The sequence below is a fragment of the Numida meleagris genome, chromosome 1, assembly GCF_002078875.1.
Source record: "Numida meleagris isolate 19003 breed g44 Domestic line chromosome 1, NumMel1.0, whole genome shotgun sequence".
NCBI classification, from domain to species: Eukaryota; Metazoa; Chordata; class Aves; order Galliformes; family Numididae; genus Numida; species Numida meleagris.
Genome location: NC_034409.1, coordinates 49,597,051 through 49,609,196, shown reverse-complemented (window position 1 = coordinate 49,609,196; position 12,146 = coordinate 49,597,051). Strand labels below are relative to the sequence as shown.

Genomic DNA, 12,146 nt, shown 5'->3' with positions numbered 1-12,146 from the left:
AGTTACTGTTACTTTCTCTTTTTTTTCCTTGGAAATGATAGAATTGGTATTTCCACTACAAGGGCTAGACCCTTAAAGATATTTAAGTGCCTCATTCCAGACTGAGTTTTAGCTTTTGGGCCTTGTGGAAAGATATTTTGTAGAAAGTATAAGAGATTCCTTTGCAAAAGAAAAAAAAAATTCTTAACAGGTGAGATTGTGTTGACACTTTCCTGTCTGAAAGCATTTGTTGTGGTCTCTTCCTTCTTCAGCCACTGAGCGTCTTTGATGTCCAGTTTCTGAATGCAGTTGGAGACCTGTTGGACCTCATTCCTGCATTATTTGAGTATTCTGCACGAAGTGGCCAGTGCAATGTCGAGGCTGGAGGCCATGGGAAATACCAGTGGGATATGGGCCACTGCTCTGCTCTCATCAAGGTGAGCACCGAGAACTTCATTTCTAGTGATTATGTTGATTCACAGTGTTATGAGTCTGTGCTTCTGTAGTCTTCACTGTTTACGTTGCATGTGAATAAAGACCCCCTTGTCAATTAAATTGCTTTTATGCGGTTACTGTATGTACCCGCATGGATTCTGGGTCCAGTTTTGCTCACTGGTGTTTGGAGAGAGGGAAACAACAAAAACAAACAGACTGAAAACTCCAGAGACTGATAGCGAAAAGTTAGTATGATTACTGGGAATAGGGAAGAAACTGGAAGAGAGTAACTTGTTTTATGTAGCTAAGCAAAGTCCAAAAGGGGATACCATGAATGTCTTCAAATACTTTGGGGATATTAAACAGGGAGGAAGAGAGACAGTGCTGGTTGGTAAATACAGTCTTGAAATTCTATAGGTTGCTCTGAAAGTAATGCCTCCTATTTATTTCCATGGAAACTACAACAGATAACAAAGAGCACAATACCACTATTTGATAGAGCAAATTCTCAGCTATGAAACGCTATTTTTCAGCATAGTCACCACCATTAGCTATGCATTTTCACCAGCAATGAACAAGAGCCTGCATGCTACATTTGTAAAAATCTGCACCAGCAGAGGTGACCCACTGTTTCACAGCTGCTATGACAGCATTGTTGCTAGGAGAGTGTTGCCCAAGCAATCAATATTTCTTTGGCCCAAACAGATGGAAGTCAGAAGGCACCAAATTCGGATTACATGGTGGGTGTGGTAGAACAGTCCAGTCGTATCTGGCAATATGCTCCATGGTCTTCAAACTGGTATGGGACCTGGAGTTATCGTGTTGCAAGAGAAAGGCTGTCTTCTTGTCTGGCCTGACTCTGGAAGTTTGAGTCTTCAGCTCAGTCAGCATTGCAATGCAGCAGTCAGAGTTGATGGCTTGTTTGAGTTCCAGGAAATCCAGAAGGACGACCTCTTTCCTATCCCAAAAGACAGGGCACATCACTTTACTTGCTGAGGGCTGTGTCTTGGAACTTGTTGTTCAATGGGGAATTCACATGTCGCCACTCCATGGACTGTTGTTTTGACTCAGGTTCATAGAGGTGACACCATGTCTCATCACCAGTAATGATGTGATCCAGGAAACTGTCACCATCAGCCCCGTATTGGTTCAATAGGTCCAGACCAATTCGAATATGGTGTTTTTTCTGTTCTTGTATGAGCATTCATGGGACCCACCTGGTGCAAACATTCTGGTATTCCAACGTTGCCACCATTGTTTCCAACACACTGAAGTCGATATTCAGCTCCATTCACAGTTATCTGGTTGTAATCTGCTGATTTGCATGGACGAGCTGATGGAGACACTCTTCATTTTGTGGTGTGAGATCTTTGCGTGGCTATCTGGAACGCGGCTTGTCTTTCTCTTCACTGTTGCCAGTGCTGAAATGCACCACCCACTGCCTCGCTGTGCTCACATCCACTGGTTGGTCTCCATAAATGTTCAGCATGCATCGATGAAGTTAGTGGGTGCCATTTTTTCCACATGGAGGAATTCAGTGACACACCTTTGCTTCATCTGCACTTCCATGTCAGACACTATTCTGTCAGACTGCCCCTCTGCTGCTTTCTGTTACACAGCAACAAAATGTAATGGAATGCTGGGGGAAGGTTCAACCTCTGCTGCCATACCACCAACATCCGCCCCTGAAGCTGTGGGCCGCCATGATAAAATAGGAGGCATTGCTTTCACAACAGCCCTTGTAAAAGAAGTTTACTTAGAGTTAGCAGTGATATTTTCGAATAGCTTTCCACTGAGAATAATGACAGATAAAAATGCTTTGAATGTAAGTGTCCGATACATCGTGGCTGCAATTAATTTATTCAACTAAAATAACTGAGTACCTGGGCAATGTATGGAGATCCATGTAACCCAGAGCAACAATATTCATCTTAAATTGAGGACCATTCATCCAACCACTTGCCTATAGCAAGAGGTTTGAACTAGCAATAAATCTTAGAACAAGGAAATCGGTTAAGATGTACTATCAATATGCATTTACCTTTTCAAAATAAATGTACTTGCATTTCACTCTGTACTTCAGAGTTTCCCAGAGGTATTTACACAGAAAGAGCGTGTTCTAAGTTAATGTTTGATATGTTTGCAGAGAGCTGGTTTGAATGCATAAACACAAGTATTCAAGAATAAACTGGGGAAAGAAAGCATGTCTTGTGACACAGGTGTCCTAAAAAGACCTAAATTGTTTGATTTTGAACAATGGCAACTAATTATTTGAAAACAACACGTGAACAAGAATTATTTCCAAAGGTGTCAAAAATTCATTGTTTAGCGCACAGTTAAAAAGCACAAGCATCTGCTCCTTCTTGAACAATGCAGTTAGTTAAGCTACTTAAAACAAGTTGTTCTCCCAGTTTCCTTCAAATACAAAACATGCAAAGTATAATAGGACCTGAAATGGTTCATCATTCTGTTTGTTTTCCAGGTTTTACCTGGATACGAGAACATATATTTTGCCCATTCCAGCTGGTTTACTTACGCAGCCACACTGAGAATATATAAGCATTGGAACTTCAATATAGTTGATCCATACACTAGCACCAACCGTGTCTCATTCAGCAGTTACCCAGGTAATGTCAAAAAAAAGACACCTCGCGAGCCACCGAGAGGACAAAATGTCTCATCCAATTTTCTGTCTGGAACATCTTGTTTTTTTGCTGTTGGTTAATCACATTCAGTGCTCAGAGTAGTACTAGTTAAATATTCTACTACTTGTGTAGTGCAAAGTCATCTCAACTATTGAACTTCTAACCTTATCTATGGCGTTCACATGTTTGGTGATAACACAGCTTTGAACAGTTCTGTGTCACACTGTGGCACGACTCTTGCTTGAAGTGTATCAAACAGCAGCCATTTGGAATCGTAGAGACTTCTTTCATGTTGGGTGAGCAAACCTCCAGTCGTTTTTTTCTCCTCTTGCAACTTCTTTATTAACTGTGGCAAAGGGGAGTATTTTTATGCTTATTTCACGTATTAGAAATATATCCAGCAAGAACGCTTACAATCCCTCTTGGGAAGATTAGGCAGGAAATAGTATTCTCAAGTTTCCCAGCAGAATTGCCAGCACTGAATATTTCAGTAGTGTAACATGTACTCTAAGCAGCTTAGAGTAGTACTGAAAAACATGGGGAAAAAAAAACTGAACAAGTTTAGGACCCTTTGTATGTGTCAGCACTGCATCTGTTTTTAAAGGTGGAATTTCAAAATCAAAAATTACCGAGCGCTCAATCTTAAACTTTGGAAAGCAAAGCGTGTGCTGTAGCAGGTTATCTGATTCTGATGAAATTGTACGGGATGATGGTTTGAGACTGTGCTTTGATTAATTACTGTGCTTGCCTTCCTGTGGAGGCAAGGGGTACTTCATGGCACAGGCTCCTGAGACTGTTTTGAAAAATGGTTGCATTCATTTCATGTTGAGAGCAAAGCTGTTTTTTTTTTCTGTGGGGAAACCTTCCTCGATGATCTGCAGGAATACGGCTTTTTCTGTGATTTTCACTTTAAGGAAGGAGTTAGAAGTATTTTGGCAAATGCCTGTAAAACAACAGCTTTTCAGGAGCATGGAGTTTCTGAGGAATTCCAGTGCTTGTCAGAAGGAATTTTGCAGGGCATGTCTAACCTGGTAGGAAGCCAAGGCTTCTTCCTGAGCTCTTTGTCACCTGGAAGTACCAAAGGTCATTCTGGATCTCAGAAGAAATACTGCTGAGGATAGTACTATTCTAGAGAGTGTGACTGTGTTTTCTGGCTGTTGCATACTGTATTATGCTGCAGATTCAACCTTGGGATCAGGATGAGCCATGCAGAGTGTCTTTTTTTATTATTTAATATTACTGTTTTGTTAGTGGGAGTATACACTGACATCTTTGGGTTGTTCCTTTTGTGGATTCTTAATACAGAGTGAAATACTTATGTTTTTACAGGACAAATAAACCACACTGCATGGAAGGTACCTGAAAATCAGCTACTGCTGTGCTAAAATGATCCGAGTCTGTTTGCTAGTGTACAGAATCCCAGTATGCTTCCCTGAGCCTGGAGTATGCAGGGCCTTGTAAGAGAGGGCTTATTTTAAAGCTTGCCTGTTCCAGCTGGACTCTGATGCAGTGATACGGTGAAATTTACTTCTACCAACAGAATTTAGTGAGAGCAGTTGCAAAACATAGTTCCCATGGCTGCAGTGGAGTTTGAGAGAGCTGTGGTATGACAAGTGCACTTGCTAGCCACCTAATTACAAGGTAGCACCACAAGCGCTAGGTGAGCATCATCCACTGACTGCAGCAAATCGTGTTAGCTGTGGGTGTAGCTCACAAACTTGCAGTTCTCCAGAAGGTGAGCAAGCTCTGAAGCCACTGGCCTGGTAGTGACCTCAGGACATCATGCAGGAAGGAAGGGACTCACAGGTTCCTCTGATCTGTGTTATAATCAGATGAAGCTGTAAATTTTCAGGGCATCTGACCATGGAATCCACAGCTTGGCCATTGTAACTTCTCCTTGCATGCAGGTTCTTGCTCCTCTTCTCTGTCCTGACAGGTACTGTCTGGGATATTCTTAACTGGTTCTCAGTAAGCTCACCTGGATAATACCCTCCATGATCCTCATGAACATAGTATTGACTTTTGGAGGAGACAAAGTGTTAAGAGGCAGGTTTCTTTCTTTCTTTTCTTCAATGACAACTGAATTATTTACAGATTTCTGTCAACTGGAACAGGAGTAGTAATCCCTGCTTTTGGAGAAAGATTCATCCACCTGCAGCTCACTTCCATGCTAATCCTAAACCTCACTTGAACCTTGCTCATTGTTTTAGCTTTCTCTTCTGTTGAAAGCATCTGTACAGAGCTACATGCAGAACGGCTCTGTGACTCTCTGGAAGGGAGGAATGACTTGGCTCCGACTTCAGTGTCTTGTTGAGACTTTGAGTGTAAGGACTCAACGTGGCTAGTGAGTTTCTGCACAGCAGGGAGATACAGGCCATGTTATAGTTGTTCACAGCTGTTGAGTGGAACTTTGCTCATTTGGAGGGATAAGAAATGCAATGGCATGGAGTAGATAGGTGCTAGTTTTTGCATGACAAGTCTAGCAGAACAGCAGAGTTAAGACCAAGCTAAGTGCAGTCACTGTTCTGTACTGCCCCACGGAGCCATTTGAAGAAACGAGCCCCATTAGCTGCTGAAAGTTGCTGGTTTCCTTGGACAGCAGCAGATTGGTTTCCAGGATCCCCATCTGCTTGTGGTGAGTTTTGACCTCCCTTTTAGAAAAGGGAACTTACCATTTGGACCCAAGCACTATGGGTTGGATAGTGACCCCCTTTCTCTAGGTAAGCCGCAGTCTTGTTCTGTTTTTAGCTGCTCAAGCAAAACAGTTAAGAAGAGCTTTATAGCGGCTTTGCTCCTTTGGCCTGCTGTCAGGATCTTGCTTGGCTGAGACAGGCACGAGATGGCATAAAGTCATTCTGATGCATGGCTATGTGCTGTTGCAGCAGGATGAAGAGGAAAGATGTTCTTGCTTTGAGGAGGAACAACACATGGAAAGGGCAGTAGGCCTTGTATTCAGGGGATTGGCAAATTATCCTCTGCTCATGAATTTTGCCAAACCCTTTCTTGCTTCCTAGCTCCCTTCAACATCTACCTAAAATTTGGGGATGAGCAGGGAAAAGTACCTGATACACTTCATGTCTCTGTTATCTCATCTGCAGTGTGGGGTGTATTATAGCTTAGTGCCTGGGAGAGGTTTGCCAGTGAAAGGAAGCTGGCCATGCAGTCTTAGCACGAAAAGCAGCTGCTGGTGGGATTGAGAAAGTTCATCCAGAGACGGCATCTCCCTTTCCATTGTTAAATGTTCCTGCAGCCCAGAGCAGTGGGCATTGCGGCCAGGAGCTAATCTCATCCCTGGGAGGTGATGTCTAGACATCCTGTCTCTGACTTTCAGACTAAAATAGTGCACCTTTCTGTGCTCCAGTGAGCACAATGACTTTTTAAAATACCAGAAAAAGGGATGCCATCTGGTTGACAAAGCAGCAGCTACCTCTTTTGGAACAATAGCTGTCAGGAGCATGGCACCCCTGCATGCTATTCAGTGTGCTCCCCAGAGAACACTGTGGCTCAGATTTCAAAAAGTATTTTGTTTTGCTTGGCTAATTACTCGTATTATGAATAAAGCTCCAGATTCTAGAAACGTCAGCATTCCAGAAACTGGATCTAAATGACTAAGGCCCTGAAAATGCAATCAGAAGTGCTTTTATTTGTTTCTATGTAGGAAGAGTCAGGTTGATTGAAAGAGGAAGAGAGTGGAAAAAAAATATTGAGAGTAGCTGATAAAAATGAGAGATGGGTTTACAGAGAAAATATGTCACTGTTATCTCTTTGTACAGTTTACCTGGAAGACAATTTCAATTACAGCAGATTCTTGTACATAGTGAAAAAAAAAATGAGAAGGACACAAGAGGATATCAAATATCTCTTGGTATCTCTAGACTTCACCTGGGTTTTATTTTTGTGGCTGTCTTTGTCCTTGGTAAATCTGTCATACGTGTTTAAGTTCCCGTTGCCTCAGGGGTGCCTGTACCTTAAGTCATAATGGCATATGTTGTCTCTGGTTAATTGAGCCAGTAATGATATATCATGGAGGGCACATTGTATTATAAAAGCAATGCAGGATGAAACTTGGTAAATACTAAGGCCTAGAAGAAAATCCACTTGTTTACAGCTTGGCTTAGCTTTGCAATTTACAGAATCACAGAGCTGTAGGGGTTGGAAGGAACCTACCCCAGTAGGTCACATGGGACCTACAGTAGGTCACATGGGATGTACTGTTGCTTAATGCCTGGGAGAGGTCTAGATCAGAGTTTGCATTTCAGTTAATTCAGCTTCTTCTTCTGTGTTAGTGCTTACAACGAGTTGTGTTTTTCAGTTTTATCTCAGCTTAGGTTGATATGAAAAAGAGGAAAAAGCGATTCCGTTTATTTTGAAGTGGGTCACTTAGCACTGGTACCCACATGGGAATTGGTGCTCTGTTGGAATCAGTTGTTTACAAGTTTCATTTATGCTCTCTTTAGACAAGCACGTGACTTATTATGCAACAGCTTATCTCTGGTGTAGATAGTGTCTTGGTGTAAAATAGACTGACAGAGCCAGATTTAGAGTGTTTCCTTTCTTGTCCTTATTTACTTGAGATAGTTTTGCTATTTATATGCTTTATTTATTGCCACTGTTTCTGAGAATAAAGTACTAGGACCCACAAGCTGCCAGGGTGCTCTGCTTGTTCTATACCAACGTACCTTTAGAGAAAAGGTGACTGTATTTTCCTGGACCTGTTCTGTTTTGAGATCTTGGGACTTTAAAAAAAAAAAAATCTTGCTGAAGTGGAGCCCTTAAACACTGTTGGAAGGAGGTCTGCCTTTTGGTAAGAGCTGAGGACAAGAGGCAGAACTGAGTTGTCTTTCTGGCTCTTGTAGGTTGCTGGCCTTGCTTTGTTTGCAGAGTGTATTAATGAGGCCTTCTGTAGATGTTGCAGTGGAACATAAGTATTAGGCTATTACACAAAGAAAATTTTAGCGTTTGGTACTCTTTGAAAAAGAGTGATGTCATTAAAAGCTTACTAGCAAGAGACCAAGTTCTGGATGACTTTTCCATCAGTAGCTCAGTTAACCATATTTCCCCAACCTGGTGATTGCCAGCTCTGTATCCTCTGGAGAATTGCAGAGTCAAATTATTTCTGCTTAATAAATAGTTGCCATGCCACCCATGGCGTTATAGCTGACATTTGGAATTCTGCATACCACCACCTGGCATGAGATCTGCAGTTGGGCCTAATGCTCCCATTGGCACCCAGCCTGGGAAGGGATCCTGCTCAGAGAGTCATGGCGGCATTGCGTTTGGCACAGCTGTTGAATGGCGACACTTTGCAGAGAAGAGTAGGTAGAACTTTCTCTCCCATGCAGGAGGTGGCTTGTAATTTGAGTTGCCCCCATTTCCTGGAGACATTTTTTAGAACAGTTAGGTTGGAAAAGATTAAACTAAGAAGGAAGATTTTTCTGCATAGCTTGTTTAGTCCAGAAGAGATTTATTTACAAACAAAGAAAGACCTCTGAAAACTGGTTGATGAAGATCTGTTTGTGGAGTTGTGTTGTTTCACTTTTTAAAGAAACTTCTTTGTTAGAAACAAACACTTGCTCGTATACTATGTAATTATGTAATTCCTGGAAATAGCCATTGCTTGACATGTGAAAGGGAAACAAGTGGGAAAGCCTGAGACACAAACCTGAAGCAAATGCTCCAAAGCACGTTGTGTGTGCTGAAAGCATGACAAGGGAGAAACTGTGCTGACAGTAGGCATATAGTGCTTACAGAAATTACCATATCATCTTCAATATTTTTATGGTTTTATTTAAAAATTGCACATGCACTCTCCTTCATATCCTTTTGTCTTGGGTTGTTTTGTTCTTTGAATACAGCAAGGGTTCAGAGATAACAATTTTTGTGTAATTGTTATTTAAGGCTTTTTAGTGTCCCTGGATGACTTTTACATACTAGGCAGTGGCTTGATAATGTTGCAGACCACCAACAGTGTGTTCAACCACACCCTCATTAAGCAAGTGGTGCCTGAATCCCTGTTTGCTTGGCAGAGGGTCCGCATTGCTAACATGATGGCAGACAGTGGCAAAGCTTGGGCAGAAACCTTCTCAAAATGCAACTCTGGTAAGTGCACTTTCATATGAACCTTAAAAGAAAGGACGTGTTCCTTCCCCCGCCTCAAGCCCCTTTTCTTTCCCAGACAGGGCATGTGACTCTTTGTTCTTGTACCTAGGGACCTACAATAATCAGTACATGGTGCTGGACCTGAAGAAGGTCAAGCTACAGAAGAGCCTCGATGACGGTGCGTTGTACATTGTTGAGCAGATCCCAACCCTGGTGGAATATTCTGATCAAACAAATGTTCTCCGGAAAGGTAATAGCTCCTGTAGCGTTTGCTGGCTTCGGAAAGCCATGTCTTTATGCTAGCTGGAGCTGACTGTGCTTTGTACATGGGAAGGGCTTACTGAACACTAGCACTGAGGTTCAAATTGTCAGCCCTTGGTTAAAGCCTGTCTTAGGCTGAATACTGCGCTGTCTGCATGGCTTCTGCAGTCTTGCAGAGCCTGGGACACAGAAGAGCTTTTCATTCTACTTGGGTCAACTGCTTTTTAACTCTCAAGGGCAGACAGTGGTGAGTGTGCATCTATTCCCACCTCTCCTTACCCTCTGTGTGCAGCCGCAGCTTTCCAGTCACCACACAGTAGTGTGTCCGTGTGTTCTTTGCCGGCCTGTCTCCTGCTCTCCCCTGCTTGCTCCATGGATCCTGTTTATCTGTTCATCTCCAGGTTTTGTTTGTTTCCCCCCCGGGCCTCTCTTTCTAACTGCTCCTTTGGGACCCACGTTCTAAATTCCATGTTATGAATGTGTGTTTGTTTAGGAGTTTTTATTTATTCTTTTTTTAATTGTCATCTGCCTTCATTGCACAGTGCACTGTTGCATCTCAGTGAGTTGGGAAGAGGGGAGAAAATGGAGCGCATTCACTCAAGTCTCATGTATTAAAGCTTGGTGGCGGCAAATGACCTTTCCCTGCACAGCCCCAGAGGAGCGTAACCGCTACAGGAGGGCTGTAGCTGGTCTGCATCTTCACCTCAGGCTCCTGCAAGTCTGATCTCAGCTGCTCTGCAGGATGATTCCTCAGGGTGGAAGTCTGGGGGCGGGTTGCCTGTGTGTGTTACACAGGGAGTTAACCCCAGTCATTCCAGTTGACTGTTGCCTTATTTTGTTCCTTTCAAACCAGTTGGGCATGTTGTTCCTCGAAATGCTGTTAAGGCAGTGCAGCATGGAAAATGTGGTTGTTTTTTTTTTGTTTTGATATAAGCAAGAGCGTTCAGCTTTTCCAAGCGTCTAACAGGTTGTTTGTTTCTCTTGCAGGTTACTGGCCTTCATACAACATTCCTTTCCATCAGAAGATTTACAACCTCAGTGGTTATGCGTCATATGTTGAGAAGTATGGGCTGGATTTTTCATATGAGCTTGCTCCACGAGCAAAAATCTTCCGTCGAGACCAGGGCAAGGTGACCAACTTAGAAAGCATGAAGTACATCATGAGATATAACAGTAAGAAATATATCCATGTATTTTGGAGCTGATCATAAAAAAAAAAAAAGTAGTGTTAATTTACTTTTATTATAGTGAAAAGCATTACTTACAGATTAGTTACACTACTGTAAGTGCAGATTGAAACTGAAGTCAGTTTGGCTTCTGCCCACCCTCTCAGCTCCTACAGTCCAGGAAGGATGGTCTTTAGTAGGTAATGCTCTGCCCTGTTTTTCCCTGACAGGGTTCTCCTTACTGGATTAAAACCAGCGTAATTAACTTCTGGCTAAGCCCGTCTCTCAGTACAGATAGCTTTAGATGCTATATTTTGATTTCCAATTACAGGGAGCACAATGATTACCAGGCTTGGGCTTTGGGAGGCCTCTCCCAGGGTGGGGTATTGCCACTGATTGGGCTGTGAGTAGCAGCATGCTCACAGGTGTTGAGGCTTGTCCTTTCCTCTTAGCTTGCAGCTACTGCAGTGGGTATTTGAAGGCTTTGCTCCTTCTGCTTCCTTTGTTCCAGAACAGGAATGTGAAGGCTCTCACTGCTGCGCTCTTTCTTCCTTGTCTCCCATCCCTTTCTTTTCTGCTTTTTTGAGGAGTCATGAAGTTCCTGCAAGCTTTTGTCCTGTGGAATTAGTGGTGTTTGTGGTTAGAGGTGGGCAGTGGTGCCCCTGGGATGCAGAAATAGCTAAATGGACTTGGATTTGGAACTTGCCTTACTCAGGCACTGGTTTCTATCTGATACCTGGAGAGGAGCATGAAAGCAGCGTACTTACCCAGCTCTTAGTGCTTTGGGGACTTGAGAAGTAGAGTGCTTTGGTTAAAGGAACTCATTTGTTTGCTTTTCTTCCCTTCCCACTCCATCTCTCCCCAGACTACCAGCATGATCCTTATGCTGAACACAATCCCTGCAACACAATTTGCTGCCGAGAAGACCTGAATCCTTCCTTCCCAGTGCCTGCAGGCTGCTATGATTCCAAGGTAAATAACCCCGATTTCTGTCTCTGGTGAGTGTTTGCTGCAGTCTCTTTGTGCTCTTCTCACACCTGCAATGCGTTTCCCTGCATCGGGGTGGGCATGGCCAGGCCTGCTTCCTCTCTCCACTCTGTCCTAGTACTGGGCAGCTCCTGTGCAGAGACCCATCTCCTGCCCCTGACACCAGTCCTGGAATAGTGGTGTTGCAGAGGATGCACAGGAAGATACACAAAAGAAAGTTGTCCATGGGAACCTGTGTTGTTTCAGGGTAAAGCCCTGAAGCTTTGCATCAGCCTGAGTGAAGGCTGAAATGAGTCCTTGGATCACCTGGAGGAAGGTGGAGAAGATGACTGCTGTACAGTCTGGGCTTCCTGGTCATGGAGGCTGCTTGGTTGCGTCCCTAGAGCCCACAAGAATGTGTCTTTATCCTCCTTTTAATTTTACCTTTACAAAAGCCTTGCTCTCCAGTGAGTCACCCTGCTCCAGGTCTCCACCCCTCTGTAAAACTGCTTTGATCAAAGTTCGCCAATGGTCACCTGTCTTTTTAGGGGAGGAAACGTGGGGAAATCTCAGATCAACGGTGTTGGAGAAAGCT

The 12,146-nt window shown here is 43.3% G+C and overlaps 1 protein-coding gene across 1 annotated transcript in view; it reads left to right on the top strand.

Annotated features, from left to right (window-relative positions):
* Positions 1–12,146, top strand: part of PLBD1 (phospholipase B domain containing 1) — a 36,174-nt gene that overhangs the window by 22,581 nt on the left and 1,447 nt on the right. Inside the window, exons 5-10 of the mRNA XM_021378972.1 lie at positions 252–416; positions 2,897–3,041; positions 8,958–9,158; positions 9,268–9,408; positions 10,407–10,592; positions 11,451–11,557. Of these exons, the coding sequence (XP_021234647.1) occupies positions 252–416; positions 2,897–3,041; positions 8,958–9,158; positions 9,268–9,408; positions 10,407–10,592; positions 11,451–11,557 (945 nt within the window). The remainder of the gene's footprint in view (positions 1–251; positions 417–2,896; positions 3,042–8,957; positions 9,159–9,267; positions 9,409–10,406; positions 10,593–11,450; positions 11,558–12,146) is intronic.